Here is an 18657-nt window from a genome sequence, read left to right on the forward strand (position 1 = left end):
TCAGTTTCTACAAATCTTTCAACAATAATTGTAGCCCTGGAATGAAAGGAATACACCTTAAAGTAGCTCATTTCAGTTAATGCTTGTTTGCTGTTTCCATTTCAGCTTCTCAATCCCAACTACATTTATGACGGTGAGTTCTGTTCTTTTTCTTCTAGTCCTAGAGATGATTCTAGACCTGTGGGGCATGTTTCAGAGCACTTGAGTGTGGCCTCTGGAAATGAGTTTTCCGTGGCGCTCTAGGCGTGCATAGCGGGTTAGGTCCTATCAATCTGTCGGGGACATGTGGGTGGGTGTGGAGGAGGAGCCAGGGCTGATGGGCCTTTACCGACTCCTTTCCCGTGCAGTTCCCCCAGAATTCGTCATTCCATTGAGTGAGGTCACGTGTGAGACAGGGGAGACCGTTGTTCTTAGATGTCGAGTCTGTGGCCGCCCCAAAGCCTCAATTACCTGGAAGGGCCCTGAACACAACACCTTGAACAACGATGGTCACTACAGCATCTCCTACAGGTGAGGGAGGCCCACTCCTGGTGGGTTTCGCTGGCTGGGAGCACCATCTTGTCACTTGGCAACTGGAAATTCCTCCTTCACGGATGGATTTCTTTGGCCGCCTTCGGCACTCCACTTCTTCCGTGAGAGCCCGTTTCACGCCTGGGTGTACAGCTCCTCATCAGCACTTGAGCTCCTGCCTTCCCTTGATCCTGAAGGAGGAGGCCAGCGCTGATGGCCACGTGCTCAGCTTTTCTGACGCGCAGTGTGTTCCCATCTGTGCCGCAGTGACCTGGGAGAGGCCACTCTGAAGATTGTGGGCGTGACCACGGAAGATGACGGCATCTACACGTGCATCGCTGTCAATGACATGGGTTCAGCCTCATCGTCGGCCAGCCTGAGGGTCCTAGGTAAGCACTGTGCAACGAGGATTCTACGTGACCCAGTGGGGCACGTCTTTCAGGAGTCTCCTTAAGTCCTGAGTCTGCCCTTACACTCCAAATGGCCTGAAAGATAGAACAATAAGTCATTTGTGGGGCTTCAAAAGACAGTTGTAAGTAGCAGACCAGAGTGTCTAGGATGTCACAGGAGAGTGACTTCTCAGCACCTTATGTAAGGTCGGGGGAGACACCGGAGCTCCTGTTGCTGGGAGGAGGATGGGGGCCTGCCTGGTGAAGGCCTCTAGCTGCCCACCATGGGGTACCAGGGCCCCCCACGACCAGCCTCTGAGTTGGAGCAGGGTGCTTTCCGTGCTCCTAGTACTCAAAACACTCATATCCAGCTACCCAGCTGAATCTGGATCTGGTCTAGGTTGGTCTCATGTAGAATGTGCATGGGAAAAGCAGGAAAGGAGATGTGGGTGAGTCCCGGGCCTGTGCAGGCCCTGTGCCTGTCTGAGACCCTAACAGCAACCCTTCTGGGTGAATGTGCGCCCTCCTCACCCCATCCAGGAGGAGCCAGGCCCAGGGCGGCTCAGTAGCTTGTCCAGAGCATCTGGCTAGGAGGCATCTGCCATGGGGCCTGCTTGCTCCAGTGTGAAGAGCTTGTTCTCTCTCCTCAGCTAAACCACAAGCTCCCTGGGGCAGAACCAATATCTTAGGCTCTTTCAAAACGTCCTGTAGTTGCCTGATGTAGATAGCTGCTGAGAAAGGTGTGGACTGTTCTCTGCTGCCATCTTGCAGAAGGCCGGCCCTGCAGTACTGGGCTGCGCCACAAATGGAGGTGCCTCCAGAGGACAAATAAAACCCCAAATGAAAGATAAATTGAGTCCTGGAGCACCCCGTGTGTAGACAATAAGCAGAATTTGTCTTAGAACTTTTGTCCCAGATATCTTAATTTCCTGTTTTTAACAACATTAAATCAGAAGACATGTTCTGATTTTTTGGATCATGGAACAAGAAATTTAAAAGTCTAGAATTTGGCAGTAAACAATAAAAAGTAAAGATTTTCTAATTTGTAAATAACACAGAAATTACACAGGTAATTTTTTTTTTTTTAATCACTAGCAAAAGCTAAAGGACTTTAGAAAGGTATACTATTCAGCTGGGCGTAGTGGCTCACACCTGTAATCCCAGCGCTTTGGGAGGCCGAGGTGGGTGGATCACGAGGTCAGGAGATCGAGACCATTGTGGCTAACACAGTGAAACCCCATCTCTGCTAAAAATAACAAAAAATTAGCCGGCGTGGTGGCACGCGCCTGTAGTGCCAGCTACTCGTGAGGCTGAGGCAGGAGAATCACTTGAACCCAGGAGGCAGAGGTTGCAGTGAGCCGAGATCATGCCACTGCACTCCAGCCTGGGTGACAGAGCAAGACTCTGTCTCAAAAAAAAAAAGTCTATTCATACCCTGGAAATGCAAATGGGAAAATAATCCAAGTGTGTAGTTACTTCTATCACACAAATTCAGCTGCACCCCTAAAGGTCTTCAGAAGAATTATCTTATGTGGACTATTCCAAGATGATCTTAACCATTTCCAAATTGTTCTCTGAGAGAAGCCACTTTGTTTGCAGGCATCAGTAATTTTGTGTTTTGTTTTAAATCTACCCTTGGCTCCACTCCTGTCTGCCTGAGGCTATTCCTGCACCCACGAGCTGTCTGGGATGTGCGCCCTCATTCTGTCTGGCCCTGGCTGCCTTGCAGAGCCCCAGTTCTCAGATGCTTAGGAAACAAAGCCTTATTCTCAGTCCAGCTCTGGCTCAAGGCAGGGAGCTGGTCAGAGTCTGGGCTGTGAGAGGGGAGTCCCGAGGCTGGAGGCATTGGCCCTGCACCCTGAGGACACGTGCAGGCCCCCAAACTGTGTCCAAGAGAATCATCCAAAGAGAGCCCTGTCATCCCACCAGCCAGGGCCGAGGCTTCTGTTCATGAGAAAAGGGGGCCAGGTGCAGTGGCTCATGCCTGTAATCCCAGCACTTTGGGAGGCTGAGGCAGGTAGCCATGGCTTGAGCCCAGGAGTTAGAGACCAGCAACATGGCAAAACACCATCTCTACAAAAATACAAAAAATTAGCTGGGTGTGGTGGTGTGCGCGTGTGGTCCCAACTACTCTGGAGGCTGAGGTGGGGGGATCACTTGCCACCTGGGATGTTGAAATTGCAGTGAGCCGAGATTGCACCACTGCGCTCCATCCTGGGTGACAGAGCAAGACTCTGCCTCAAAAAAACAAAAAAACAAAAAAAAAAGCACAGGGAAAAAGAAAGGTGTGTTTTAGAGGAGCCAGGGAGCACCTGCCCACTATGATGCTCTGTCTCTGGGTCTGGTTGGTGGTCACAGAGTCGCCATTTATGTTTGGTCCACTTTTCTGTATATATGTAATGCTCGAATAAAAATGTTTATTTAAAAAAAAGAAAAAAAAAACCCAAGCCCTTTCAGTTAAAAAAAGAAGAAAAAATATTTTTATGTAAATAATAGTCCAATATTTCTTAATGTGAGTTGGTAGATGCTTCAAATCTGCCTAGTGAAATAATTTTATTTTTATTAATGCTTCTCTCTCAGTACTCCTTCACCTGCAAGGTCAGAATTAGCCTTACCATTTATAAAGCACTTTAAAGGGGTGCAAATGTGCCAGCATTAACAAAAAAAAGACTGCAGAATAAAACGTAGCCTGTGGTTTAAGTGATTGATGTGAAATTATTGCTTCTTGTGTGTCCTTCAGTGAAGATTTGAGGCTTTGTGTGTGCCAGGCATTCTTCTGGTTTTTGGGAGGCTGCAGAGGTGGATCAGACACGGGTTCACTTGTAGTCATGTAGCAGTCAGCAGTACTCCTGTGACAACAGTGCTAGCTGGCAGCACATGGCACCCACCAGGACTGCCCACTGCTATGTGAGGAGATGATTTCCAGCCATGAGTGAGTCAGGGAAGGCACATGGAGGAGGTGGCCACCACCCCAGGGAGCCCGATTAGACAAGTCAGCTTGGATTGGACATGGTTTAAGGAAACGCATTCCCAGTGACAACCTGGGGAGAGGTGAGGAAGCCCACGTGAAGATAGGGATGGGCAGATGCTCGGCCTGGGCTGGACTGCAGGTCAGGTGAGCGGGCCGAAAGAGGGGAGAGGAAACTAAGTGGGGAGAGGAGGCTGGATGAGTGGGGTTGGGAGGGCCAGGCTCCCGTGGAGGCCTAGAATCACAGTGGCAGCTGTGCTTCCCAGGGGCTGCCTGGCAGCGGGGCCACGTGGGGCTCCCCCACTTAGTGCTTCTTTTCACAGGAAGACTCTTGAAAGGATGCTTTCTGTTCCTGTGGACATGTACACAGGGTTCATTACTAACAGGTGATTTACAGTTGGCACTTTTATAATAAAATCCTCTTTGTAGTGTATTTATGATTCATTAACCATGTAAAACCCTGTGGACGTTAAGTAAATACTGTGGACTCTTGATCTCTCACGGCTGTGAAAGGAGGCGTGGGGAGGAGAGAGCAACTTAGCCTCGAGGTGGTGCGGCCAGGTGAACGGGGAGGACCATCTGTAGCAGTGCTGTCCAATAGAAGCAAAAAGAGGCCACATATGCAAGTTTAGATTTTTCTAGTAAACACATTTTAAAAATAAAAATAAAAGCAGTTTTTACTAACATGTATTTAATTTAATGAAATACATCCAAAGTATTAGATTTCAACATGAAATCAATATTTGAAAAATTATTAGTGAACTATTTTGCATTCTTCCTTCACACTAAGCCCCAGTGTCTGTCTGTCCTTTATGCAGCCACCACATCTCCACTCGCATGAGCCGTGTGGCAGGTGCCCGGTGGCCACGCGCAGCTGCTGTGAGGGACAGTGCGTGGCGATAGCCTTCTTACCCAAGAAGCTCCATGGGAAACAAGCTCAGGCAGGTGCTGTTCTTCTTGCAGGTCCAGGGATGGATGGGATCATGGTGACCTGGAAAGACAACTTTGACTCCTTCTACAGTGAAGTGGCTGAGCTTGGCAGGTATGATGCACAACCCAGAATGCCTTCTGAAAGAGCAGAGCATGGGGAAGACATACCAGAGAGTGCAGGAATAAAGCTAAGCAGTGTTATCTTGCCAGCAGTTGGAAGCTGTGTGTCTTGCATTTGAATCGTAACTCTCATTGCCTTTAGACGCTAAACACTGGGGAAGTAAGGAAGCCGTTTTCCACTCGGGTTCCAGCAGAGAGGGCCGAATGCCACCAGTCACCCCTCAGTGGGGAGAAATTGCTTCCCTCTATGCATGTGGAATAGTGGTAGCTCTGTGCCGTCCTTGGGAGAGTTCAGGAGTCTTTCAAACGCTTCTTGTAGTTCTTAATCCTCTTGTGCCCTTCACGTTTCATTCGTGCGTGGAGACTTCAAGGAGTGACAGTAAAATTAGATGGGGTATCGGGGTCCTCTTGCACAAACTTAAGAGAGAGGTTTCCCCATCAAAGGGGTTCTTTCTCTTCATGAGGGGCAGCCGAGTCAGGGGCGGCCCAGCAGTGCCATCAGACAGCCCGGCTTCTCTTGGCTCTGCCTCCAGGGCCACACAGCACACACATTCAGGTGTTGTGTCCCATGTGGCAGGAAGAGCAAGGTCAGAGGAGCATGACAGCTGTCCTTTGTCCCTTGGTAAGAACTCCCCCAGAAACTCCAGCCAGCAGCACCCTCTGGCGTTCATTCCTGAGGTCATAACTAGTCACATGGCTCCTGTTGCTGTCTCTGTCAGCTGTCTGTGGCTGCATAAAAAGTCACACCAGCACATGCTGTCTTAGGACAGTGGTGACATGTGCCTTCTTCCAGTGCAGTGGGCAGATGGGACCATTATTCTGTTGGCCTCTCCTGGCCTGGTCAGCTGGTGCACCATGCCCCATGCGTGTCAGAGGCGTTATCTGGGACACTGGCCTCTTTCCACATCGACTTTCACCCTGGGCTCCCCCACGTGAGGGCAGTGGCATCCCAGAACAGCAGGAGCAGGAGCGTCAAGGCCTCTGAAGGCCCAGCCTCAGAACGACCAACGTCCTCCACATCCTGTGGGCCAGAGCCAGCCCCAGGAAGCCGTGATTCAAGGGGACGAATAGCCCCTGCCTCCGAGTGACAGAAGTAGCAAAACCGTGGCCTTTAACCACACAGTCTGCCCGCCACAGGCGCGTCTCTGGTCCTCACATGTGCAGAATGCACTCACCCACCTCAGGCCCCCAGCCCAGGCCCCCACCTGAGGTCCAAGGCCTCGTCCAGATCGCGTTGAGGTGTGGCCAGTCCCCAGGAGTGGGTCATCAGGGGCAGCTCCAGGGTCCTCGTGCCTGCCCCACACACCCCCACAGGGGCGAGGCTGAGGCAGTGACCACAGCAGACGCACCTTTCAAACGTGCAGGGAAAGGTGGCTGACGGGAGGCGTGAGCAGCCATCCCAGCTTCTGCTCGTCGTGGGAAGCAGAAGGGAGTCGCCTGGCAAGGCCAAGGCTCAGAGGTCTTCCCCTGTCACTTCCCCCACACTCAGTGCTGGGAAAGCAGCCACCGACGTGAGGAGACCAAGGCTGCCTGGGAGGAAGGACCAGCAGAACTGCATGGCTGCGGGGACAAGGGCAGATTTGGGGGACAGCCATGGCACCACAGCCCCTCCGTGGAGTGGCCGGGAGAGCAGGGCCTCTGGACAGGGCTGGGCCACCACACAGCCAGTCCATTTAGGATAACAGAGTCTTTCTCGGTGCCAGACCTCAGCAGCCTCTGCAGATGGTCCCCCTGACATATTTTACAGGGGCAGATTCTCTGTCGTTAAGAAATGTGATCAGAAAGGAACCAAGCGAGCAGTGGCCACTAAGTTTGTGAACAAGAAGTTGATGAAGCGCGACCAGGTCACCCATGAGCTTGGCATCCTGCAGAGCCTCCAGCACCCCCTGCTTGTCGGCCTCCTCGACACCTTTGAGACCCCCACCAGCTACATCCTGGTCTTAGAAATGTGCGTACACACCTGGCCTTCCCTCTGCCCAGCCCTCTGCCTCCACCTCAGGGGGTTTTGTTGTTCCTGTTTGTTCTCTAAGAAGGATAGAAGTTGGGTTTGTAGAATTTACAGAACTAAAAAACATCTTCACTGTCAGAGCCCGCAGTTTTCAAGCCTTCCAGTAATGGCAGAAAGCAGTGTGGTCTTCCACAGGGCGGTTGCCTGATGAAGGGCAGTCACTGCTGGGATGGAACACCTGACATGCTCAGCCAACCCGGAGACGCACCCCTCCGCCCCACCCCTTTTCTGAAGGTCCCGTGAGGCCAGGCTGTCTCTGGTGCTGAACCCAAGCCCCCATTAGTGGTTGGAGGCTGACCTGATACCCAAGCCTGTGCAGGGCCAGCTCACCCCGGATCAGCGGGGTGCCCCTCAGGCCTCCTGCCAAGTGAAGGCCAGTTGGATGGGAGGGTAAGACGCACCTCCCCGCAGAATGTCCTCCGCAGAGGGGGCGCGGGCACACCAACCAGAGCTGCCCCTCTGGTCCCCGTTGTACTTACTGGGCTCCTGTGTAAGATCAGAAAATAATTCAGTCACGTCAAGAAAAGAGTTTGAAACCTGCGTCCCACAGGAGCGGTTCTCATCTAGGGGTGGGTTCTCGTGGAAATGTCAGGAGAGCTCAGGCTGGGGGTGAGTCCGGCAGGGAGCGGCCAGAGGCCAGGGATGCCACCCAACCTCCTGCAAGGCAGGGACGACCCCCATGGATTCATCCACCCCAAACATCTGTGCATTTAGCTTTGAAAAATGTCGATTCCTCCTTTTTAGGGGGAGTCATTTTATACATTTACTTGCATTTACAGCTGCTTTTCCATGGGGAAGGGTAAAAGCTTTTGCCACCGTTTGGGAAGTTTGCATAGCTTCTTCAGTGGGAAGGATAGGATTAGCAGGGCGCCCCCATGGGGTCATGTAGGGGCAGACTCAAGCTCAGGGCCCCTCACCGGCAGGAACTCCCTCCAGGCCCTGTACCTGATGTTGTAGTTAATGTCATTTTTTTCTTAAAGAAACTATAAATGCCTCCCCATACCCTTCCTAGGGCAAGGCTGCCACAGCGTCCCACATGGCCCCACATGCAGCCTTACCAGCTTCCTCGGGCCGCCCATATGCCATGGGTGTCTCAGGAAGGCCTCCCACCCATGGCTGCACAGCTAGAACCTCCCCCAGCACATGGGGACGTGCTTCCAGCCCCTCTTTCAAGAATAGAAAGCACATCTCATGGCAGAAGGGCAGACGGTGGGGCGCAGTGAGGCTGAGCAGTGTGTATGGAGAGGCGGTCCACTGGCCTCGCCTGGCCTCAGTCCCCGCCCTCCCTCTCATCAGCTCATTTCTCACCCTGGTGTCCTTAAAAGTCACACTGGCTTTGGAGGGTTGTCGTGGGGCCGAGATGGGGCGATGTGTGTGGAAGAGCCGAGCCGACATCCAAGCCGAGGCCTGGCCTGGGAGCCTCAGGACCCGGGAGGTCTCCTTTCTGGTTCCAGACGCTGGTGACCAATGGCCACTGCTCACCTTCCCTGGGGAGTTTTAACAAAACTGTGGCTTGAGTGCTCGTCACAAATCTCCTAAAGGCCTTCGTTTCTGGACTGACATTTCAGTGCTTTCAGCTGTCATTTCTGGGAAACAAAATGGTTTGGCCTCACCATCCTGTTAATAGGATCCGTTTTCATGACAGATTACTCCTGTTCTCACCGGCGACTCCCCATTGCTAGACAGGCAGCTGATCTTCCTACAGATTTCTGTTTTGCAGAGAGAGCAGCATAGGCCGGTGTTGAGAGAGGTGGGGGCCAGACCACCTCAGTCCAATCCTGGCTTCTCCACTCTGGAGCTGTGGGACCTTGGGAACGTTTCATGCTTTCTCTGTGCCTGAGTTTCCTCATGTATCAAATGGGTACACTAAGGCCCACTTCACAGAGAGTCATAAGGATTAAATGAGTTGTTAGAAGGCGTTGAGCCCCTGGCACTTGGCAGTGCTGGGTAAGTGTTTTTTTAGCATGAACAGTAGTTTCAGAGGAGGAAGCCTTCTGAGTCCAACACTGAGCACTCAGTGTGTCACCTCCTGCCCAGCCTGTGGTTACATGATCTTGGTGAGTCTACCCGTGGCCCATTCTACAGGTGAGGAAACTACAGCTCCGAGAAGCATGAGCTACTTGCCTTCCTTCAGCAGATACCGCAGGATGCCTGCTGCACCTGGTACTGCCGGCAGCCGGGCCACGCCATCCCCCGCAACAGGCGGGTTTGGACCCTTGACTGTGCCGCTCTACCACCGGCTTCCCTCTTAAGATGGAGACACCCTGTACCCCACTCGCATCTTCCCAACAGAGCTTTACAAAATCCCCCTCCTTGTCTAGTCACGCCTTAGAGGCATGGCCCTGAGATCCCGATGACACATTCATAACAGGTGACAGGTCCGACATGTTTACTTCTTACTAGCCCAAAGAGGTCTTCAAAGCAAATTGCATCATAACAGTCACCCGTTCCTGCCTCTTTAGGGCTGACCAGGGTCGCCTCCTGGACTGCGTGGTGCGATGGGGAAGCCTCACTGAAGGGAAGATCAGGGCGCACCTGGGGGAGGTTCTGGAAGCTGTCCGGTACCTGCACAACTGCAGGATAGCACACCTGGACCTAAAGGTTGGTGAGGCCCCGGGCAGGTGAAGGGGGGTCTGAGCACACCGGCTTGGCCATGCGGGACACAGAGCCCCCTCTGAAGCCAGGCCAGGAGCCCCCAAGTGACTAGGGACAAAAAGGGTGGGTGGGGCAGCGCAGACACTGATTGCTAATCTCTCTTTCTAAGCGTTTGCGTTCAGTGATGCACACGGTCAGGAGCACACTGGGTAAAACGCCGGAGCCCTCCCAGCCTTCCACGACTTTCAGAAAGTCCCCATGAGTCTTGCCCGGTGGGTGTGGCGGGTGCAGTGGTAGCTTAGGCAGGAAAGAGAGCATTCCCCCTTGGTGCTGGGAGGGAAAATGAACACCCAGCTTCATAAAGCAGCCTGGTTTCATTAGGCTACTTGGCACTTAGATCTCCAAAGAGAGCTGCCCTGTGTGGATCTGGGTCCCAGCTCCGCTGTGTCATCTCTTCCTCCTCACCCTCGGCTGCCAGCTGAGTGGTCCGGCCTGCTTTGCACATGCATGGCTTGTCCTAGTTGACATCATAGATTCCTTCCACCTCAGAGTCCCGCCCATCATCACAAGTAAGCTTAAGATTGGATGGTCTGAAAATGACAGTCGTATTCTGATTTCCAGCCTGAGAATATCCTGGTGGATGAGAGTTTAGCCAAGCCAACCATCAAACTGGCTGACTTTGGAGATGCTGTTCAGCTCAACACGACCTACTACATCCACCAGTTACTGGGGAACCCTGAATTCGCAGCCCCTGAAATCATCCTCGGGAACCCTGTCTCCCTGACCTCGGATACGTGGAGTGTTGGAGTGCTCACATACGTACTTCTTAGTGGCGTGTCCCCCTTCCTGGATGACAGTGTGGAAGAGACCTGCCTGAACATTTGCCGCTTAGACTTTAGCTTCCCAGATGACTACTTTAAAGGAGTGAGCCAGAAGGCCAAGGAGTTCGTGTGCTTCCTCCTGCAGGAGGACCCCGCCAAGCGTCCCTCGGCTGCGCTGGCCCTCCAGGAGCAGTGGCTGCAGGCCGGCAACGGCAGAAGCACGGGCGTCCTCGACACGTCCAGACTGACTTCCTTCATTGAGCGGCGCAAACACCAGAATGATGTTCGACCTATCCGTAGCATTAAAAACTTTCTGCAGAGCAGGCTTCTGCCTAGAGTTTGACCTATCCAGAAGTTCTTTCTCATTCTCTTTCACCTGCCAATCAGCTGTTAATCTGAATTTTCAAGAGAAAACAAGCAAACATAACTGATCAGCTGCCGGTATGTTCATCGTGTGAAATTGCATTCCAAGTGAGCTGTGCTCAGCAGTGCTTGGACACAGAGCTGCAAGCTGCGCTGGGGTGGAGGACCGTCACTTACACTCTGCCCAAGGCAGAGGTCGCATTGCTGTATCACAGTATTTTATTCAGGTTTCTGCAAAAAAATAAAAAGATACTTTTTTAAACAAACATGAATAGAATTTTGCAAATTTAACGTTTTCAAGATTTATTCAAGGAAACAAAATGCCTATGTTCAACCACTGGTGTTAACGAACAAAGATACTGTGCGTCTCTGGGGAAGACGCACCTAGGTGGCGGCCACTCCCATGGCCTTGTCTAGGGCTCAGAGACCACTCGGCTCTGAGCTTCCAGGCGCCTCGTCTGTGTGCATCTCACGCCCGACGTGGCTTCTGAAACGTGCATTCAACCTCAAACTTTTGCATAAAATAGAATGAATCGTTTTGCTCTGATGAAATGTAGGCCTTACTTGTATATAAGACTGTTCCTGCCTTCGGTCTGTCATTTTCCCACCTGCCTCCCCTACCCACCCCCCACCCACCACCTGGGGCTTCCTCTGGGGGTCCGAGGGTCTGCCCATCAAATGAAGACATCAGGTTGGGTCCTGCCCCACTGCCCCTCCCCCTGTTCCTGCCCCAAGCCGTCAATCAGATTGTTGAGCAGTACACAGTCAGATGAAAATACTGTAAATGCACTCATTGGGGGTTTTTTGGTTTTACTTCATATCATGTGCAATGTTGTGGCTTTAACATTTTATGCAACTATTTATGAAGACCTCTGTTGTACCTGTAATAAATACATAGAAAAAGCACATACTTCGTATGGTGAGCTTTATGGTTTTGTGTGTGTGTTGGGGTTGGCGGGTGGGTGGGTAGGGTCGTAGCCCTGTGCCATCGGTTCAAAGAGACTTTTCGTGAAATTTGTTGGTTTTGAGGACTGCAAAAAGTGATTTCATACTCTGAATATAAAACTGGATAATAGGGTAATGTTTTAAAATTTATTATGCTATTATTCAGAATGCCAAAGTATTATTTTTTTTCCCAAAATCAGTCTGGACATTTACTACTTTTTAGACTTTTTGACGTTCAACTTTCTATATAAAAATTGGCTGGGTTTTGAGCTTTTGGTAAGAAATAAAAGCCGATTAAGCACTGGCCGCCCCGCGGCTGGTACCCAATGCCCGAGTCACTGTGGCAGCATTCGCACTGGTGTGGGGAGTCCTTTCAACTCAAGGAGGCTGGGTTTCTGGGCACCCTCGAAGTTTTCTGGATGTCTTTTTATCTTTCTCGTGTGAACTGCACTACAAAGGAGACCAGCCCGCTTCCCAAGCCAGCCAGACACCTGGGTCTTGAGCCATAAACTGGCGTAGTTAAGCTTTGCAGCTTCCAATGTATTTTATTTATTCTTTTGTTGGGTTTTTGTTTGTTTCTTCTTGTAAAATTGTACAGAAACTTTTTAAAAGAAATTGGATTCGAAACTGGATGTGTATTCGTAACCTCATAATTTTTATTTGTGTATTGTTTCTTTTATTATTTCAGTTAAATTTTTACATTATTTTGCATGTATATTTCTTTGTACAGAGACCTTACATGTTTACACAGTATGATGTGATGTAAATATTTTATTTTGCCATCAGTTATTTTAAAAAATTAAACATATTTGCCTGATTTTTGTGTTAGGCTTTTTATTTAAATTGGTCACTGTTGAATCGGAAAGACAGATGGCTGAGGGAGAGACTGATGCAGAGACTTCTCGTGGGCGGGAGGTGGCAGAATGTACTGGATTGAGAACCCTCTGTACACACTCAGAAATGGGAGTTGCTCAGCCTCCTGCAGACTGGTTCACAGACACCACACTCGAGACCCTGGTATGTGCCAGAATGTTGACTGACCGTGCACAGCAAGGCTGTAGCTTGTCCTGGTTAGAATAGCTAAGGCACCCTGTTGCCTGATGAACAGAGAATTAAGCGAGGGAAGAGCTCGTTCATCCTGGCCTCAGAAAAGCAAAGGTAATGTCCAGATAGATTCAAGAAAATGAAACAGTTTCATTTGGTTAAGAATAAACCAAAGATCCTGCACCTGGGAGAAGACTCCCCAGTGGTGGCCCTGCCTCGGCCTCGGCCCTGGGCCCACCCAGTCCAGGGAGACTTGCAGCCAAGTGGCTTCCACAGCTCTGCCACCCTGCTGACAGTAGCTTATTTTTTCCAATGACCGTATCTTCTCTCTTGATTCTTTCTGGCTTTCCTTCTGGGCTGATGACTTTCATTGTTCAGCACACCATCAGGAACAGGTATTCTTTCTCATCTGTTTGCTGAAGTCCTGAATAGAAGGCTGACGTGAAAGGACACTTGTGCAGTCTCTAAGTCAGGACATGGGAAGCTAACTCCCTGAGGTGTGTGCCCGCCCAAGTCCCAGCGGTACCTATGGCTCGGTGGGCTCTGGAGGGGGCGGAAATTCAAGGTTGGTTCTAATCTACCTGCCCAGCACAGCATCCTGCCCCGGGGGAGTTACCTGGCCCACCACAGTGCCACACCTGAGCAACACGAAGGAGGCGAGGGGTGTGTGGTGGTGTCCTTTAAATGGGACACTTGCTGAATGACTCGATGGAGTGGTTCTGCCTGTAAGATTAGCAGAACTCACTGTGCCCAGTGAAAGAGCCTCAGATGTTTGGTCTGTCGTGATCGTTAGATTTTGTTTTCTCAGATACCAAGATAATTTACATTCTGCAAGTTATTCTAGTATTTTAAATACTCGGATTTTCTTTAGCCCTAACAAGTCAGGGAAATCAGTGTTTTAGCAGAATTATGAAACTCATCTTGGAGGAAGCAATAATCTATTAGATTAGATTAGGTCTTCGATTACTGTAGCTATACAGTAAGTCTTGAAAGCAACTAGACATCCCCCCGCACTTTATTTTTTTTCCAAATTGTTTCTGCTAATCTAGTTCCTTTGCCTTTATGAATTTTGGAATAGCCTTGTTTATAACTACAAATATTAGACCATCTTAGACCACTAGGGGAAAAGATCCTTTCTCCTGTACATTTTTGAGACAATTGTAGAGAAAGGAGTAATTCTTGGAACTAATCAATTCTCCATATATATATATATATATATATATATATATATATATATATATATATATATATTTTTTTTTTTTTTTTTTTTTTTTTTTTTTTTAGACCGAGTCTCACTCTGTCACCCAGGCTGGAGTGCAGTGGCGTGATCTCGGCTCACTGCAAGCTCCGCCTCCGGGGTTCATGCCATTCTCCTGCCTCAGCCTCCCGAGTAGCTGGGACTACGGGCATCCGCCACCGTACCTGGCTAATTTTTTGTATTTTTTTTTAGTAGAAATGGGGTTTCACAGTAGCCAGGATGGTCTCGATCTCCTGACCTCGTGATCTGCCTGCCTTGGCCTCCCAAAGTGCTGGGATTACAGGCTGTGAGCCACCGTGCCCGGCCATATTATATTTATTTATGTGAAATTTAACTTACAGAAAATACATACGTCAATAAATTTTTATACATGTATATACCTGTGATCGCCACCCAAAGCAAACTATAAAACGTTTCTGTTATCCATAATCCTCCCCCAGGAGGGTCTGTCTCACCCCTTCCCAGTCAATCTCTCCCTCCCAAGGTAATCACTGTTCTGATTTCTACCATTCATAGATATGTTTCCCTTTTAAGTAAAACTCATATATTACATGCTTTTTTAAAGTAGGTTGTACCTTTTATTTTGAGGCCATTGTAGATTCACATCCAATTGTTATGAAATGTACTCTTAGGCTGGGTGTGGTGGCTCACTCCTGTAATCCCAGCATTTTGCGAGGCCAAGGTAGGCAGATCACCTGAGGTTAGGAGTTCAAGACCAGCCTGACCAACATGGAGAAACTCTGTCTCTACTAAAAATACAAAAAATTAGCCAGGCGTGGTAGTACGTACCTGTAATTCCAGCTACTCAGGGGACTGAGGCAGGAGAATTGCTTGAACCCAGGAGGCGGAGGTTGCGGTGAGCCAAGATCGCGCCACTGCACTCCAGCCTGGGCAAGAAGAGCAAAACTCCATCTCAAAAAAAAAAAAAAAGAAATGTACCCTTTGCCTGTGATAACATACACGATCGTACATCATCACAACCAGGATACTGACAGTAACACTGTCAAGAAGCAGAATATTTCCACGACTACTGGGACCCTCCTGTTGCCCTTTTATGGCCACACTTACTTCCCTTCTGCCACCACACCCTTCTTTAACCTCTGCCAACCACTTACATGTGCTCCATTTCTATAACTTTGGCACGTTGAGAATGTTATTTAAACGAAATCATACAGTATGTAGCCTTTTGAAACAGGTGTTTTCTACGAGCATCATTATCTGGAAATTAATCCAGATTGTTGTATCAAGAGTTTTTTTTTTCTTTTTATTACTGAGTAGTAGTTCACAGTGTGGATGGGCCACAACTGGACCATTCACCCATTGAAGGACATCTGAGGTTTTTTTTAGCTTTGGGTTGTTAAGAAATAGTTTGCATGAACATTCATTGTACAGATTTTCATATGAACGTTAAGTTTTCATTTCTCTGGGATAAGACAATTGGAAGATCATATTGTAGTCACATATTACATGTTTTAAGGTGCTGCCAAACTGTTTCCCAGACCCGTGGTCCCCAACCTTTTTGGCGCCAGGGACCAACCAGTTTTGTGGAAGACAGTTTTTCCATGGATGGGGAAGGAGTGGGGGATGGTTTCGGGATGAAACTGTCCCACCTCACATTATCAGGCATTAGATTCTCATGAGCGTGCAACCTGGATCCCTCGCATACACAGTTCACAGTAGGGTTCGCATTCCTATGAGATTCTAACGCCCAGGCTGATCTGACAGGAGGCGGAGCTCAGGCAGTAATACAAGCAATAGGGAGTGGCTGTAAATACAGAAGAAGCTTCACTCATCGCCTGCCGCTCCCCTCCTGCTGTGTGGCCTGGTTCCTAACAGACTGCGGACCAGTAATTTTTACGGATCAGTACTGGTCCATGGCCTGGGGTTGGGGACCCCTGTTCTAGACTGTATCATTTCACATTCCCACCAGCAACGTATGAGTAATCCAGTTTCTTTGTCTCCTTACCAGCATTTGGTGGTGTCACTTTTTTAATGTGGCCAAACTGACAAGCGTGAAGTGATATCTTATTGTGGTTTTAATTTGTATTTCCCTGTTGGCGAATGATGTTGAATCTCTTTTCATGTACTTATATGCACATCTTTATATTCTCTTCCCTGAAATGTCTCATCACATCTTTGGCCCATTTTCTTGTTGGATTGTTTGGTTTTTACTTGTTGAGTTCTGAGTGTTTGTTACATATTCTAGATACTAGTCCTTTGTCAGAGATATGGTTTGCAGATGTTCTCTCCTACTCTGTAGTGTGTCTTTTCTTCATCTTAACAGGATCTTTCACAGAGAAAAATTTTGATGAAGTCCGATTTAATACTTTTGCCTTTTATGGATCAAGCTTTTGGTGTCAAGTCTAAGAACTCTACCTAGTTCTATATTTAAGATTTTTTCCCTAAGCTGCTTTTCCTAACAGTTTTTAAGTTTCACGTTTTACACTTCAGTCTATGATTCATTTTGAGCTAATTTTTATATAAAGTGTGAGGTTTAGGCTGAGGGTTTTGTTGTTTGCATATGGATGTCCAATTGTTACAGCAACATTTGTTTTAAAAAAGCTTCCTTTTGGCTGGCTGCGGTGGCTCACGCCTGTAATCCCAGCACTTTGGGAAGCCAAGGTGGGCGGATCATGAAGTCAGGAGATTGAGACCATCCTGGCTAACACGGTAAAACCCCATCTCTACTAAAAATACAAAAAATTAGCCGGCCATAGTGGTGCATGCCTGTAGTCCCAGCTACGCGGGAGGCTGAGGCAGAAGAATCGCTTGAACCGGGGAGGTGGAGGTTGCAGTGAGCCGAGAGTGCTCCACTGCACTCCAGCCTGGGTGACAGAGCAAGACTCCATCTCAAAAAAAAAAGCTTCCTTTTTATATTTTGTCAAAAATCAGCTGGGACTATTTATGTAGGCCTATTCCTGGTTTCTCTACTCTGTTCCATTGATCTATTTATCCCTCCACCAATATCACACACACACTGTAGCTATATAGTAAGTCTTGAAAGCAAGTAGACATCCCCCCACTTTATTTTTTTTCAAAATTGTTTCTGCTAATCTAGTTCCTTTGCCTTTATAAATTTTACAATAGCCTTATTTATGTCTACAAAATATCTTTCTGAGATTTTTATATGCATTGTATTAAATCTGTGTATCCATCTGGGGAGACCTGACATCTTTACTATGTTGACCCTTCCAATCCATGAATATGGTATGTCTCCATTTATTCATATTTCCTTTGATTTCTTTCATCAGTAGTTCTACAAGTTCATATATTGTATATGTTTTATTAGAATTCTGCCTAAGTACTTCTTCTTTTAAACAATTATAAATATTTATTTTGAATTTTGGTGTTCATGCATTTATTGCTACTATATAGAAATACAGAATACAGTTGATTTTTGAATGCTCATCTCTTATCCCACATATTTGCTGAACTGAATTACTAGTTCTGAGTATTTTTTGTAGACTCTTTTGGATTTTCCTTTTTCTTTTTTTTCTTTTCTTTTTTTTTTTTTTAGAGATAGAGTCTTGCTCTTGTCACCCAGGCTGGAGCACAGTGGCACAATCTAAGCTCACTCAGCCTCTGCCTCCCGGGTTCAAGTGATTCTCATGCCTTAGCCTCCCCAGTAGCTGGGATTAAAGGTGTGCACCACCACGCCCAGCTAATTTTTTTGTATTTTTAGTGAAACAGGGTTTCACCATTTTAGCCAGGCTGGTCTCAAACTCCTGACCTCAGGTGATCCTCCCACCTTGGCCTCCCAAAGTGCTGGGATTACAGGCATGAGCCACCGCACCCGGCCAACTTAGTATTTTTTGCAAAGGGTTTATTGGAGCATTAAATGCATTTTCAACTTATAATGTTTTTGACATACTGTGTTTACCGGGATGTAACCCCATCATAAGTTAAGGAGCATTTGTATTTTCTCCACATACATTTAGAAACACATGACACAGTGTTGTATGTTTTCACCTCAACCATCAAACTTAATTTAGAAAACTAAAGAGGAAAAAGAAAATGTATTTACCCATACATTTCCTCTTTCCATTGTTCTCTCGTCCTGATTTTCTGAGATTGATTCCTTTATCCTTTCCTTTCTACTTAGAGAACTTACTCTAGTCATTCTTTTAAGGCAGTCCTCCTAGCAACAAATTCTCTTAGTGTTCCTTCCTCTGAGAGCATCTTGACTCCCCCCTTCATTTTTGAAGGATATATTTTGCTGGGTATAAAATTCTGACAGTTGTAGGGGAGGCAGAGATTACCTCCAATCCTCCCTCTCCTTTTAGCTGTTAGTGAACTCTTCAGCTGGCTCTAGAAACCACATTGACACCAGGAAGATTAACAAGACAAAAGTATACAAATTTTATTAGTTTTACATATATGTGAGGACCTTTGCAAGAGAGTTAAGTCCAAAGATATGGCCAAAGCAAGATGCTTTTATACTTTTTAGACAAAGAATGATAAATTTGAGAAGAAATGACAGACAGGATAAAGAAAATCTGGGCTGGGCATCGTGACTCATGCCTGTAAGTCCAGCACTTTGGGAGGTTGAGGCAAGAGGATGACTTGAGGCCAGGAGTCCGAGACCAGCCTGAGCAACATAGCAAGACCCTATCTCTAAATATATATATATATATATAAGCTGTGTGTTGGCACATGTCTTGTTCCTAGCTTCTTGGGAGGCTGAGGTGGGAGGATCACTTGAGCCC

The 18657-nt window shown here is 48.1% G+C and overlaps 1 protein-coding gene across 7 annotated transcripts in view; it reads left to right on the forward strand.

Annotated features, from left to right (window-relative positions):
• Positions 1-12466, forward strand: part of TRIO (trio Rho guanine nucleotide exchange factor) — a 366740-nt gene extending 354274 nt beyond the window's left edge. For all 7 annotated transcript variants that reach the window (XM_016952961.4, XM_016952960.4, XM_016952963.4 and 4 more), the window contains 7 exons: positions 106-133; positions 348-510; positions 778-899; positions 4831-4909; positions 6665-6865; positions 9388-9526; positions 10142-12466. In XM_016952961.4, the coding sequence (XP_016808450.1) occupies positions 106-133; positions 348-510; positions 778-899; positions 4831-4909; positions 6665-6865; positions 9388-9526; positions 10142-10684 (1275 nt within the window). In that variant the 3' untranslated portion in view covers positions 10685-12466. The remainder of the gene's footprint in view (positions 1-105; positions 134-347; positions 511-777; positions 900-4830; positions 4910-6664; positions 6866-9387; positions 9527-10141) is intronic.
• Positions 12467-18657: the final 6191 nt, after the last annotated feature.

Source organism: Pan troglodytes, chromosome 4, assembly GCF_028858775.2.
Source record: "Pan troglodytes isolate AG18354 chromosome 4, NHGRI_mPanTro3-v2.0_pri, whole genome shotgun sequence".
Classification (NCBI taxonomy): Eukaryota; Metazoa; Chordata; class Mammalia; order Primates; family Hominidae; genus Pan; species Pan troglodytes.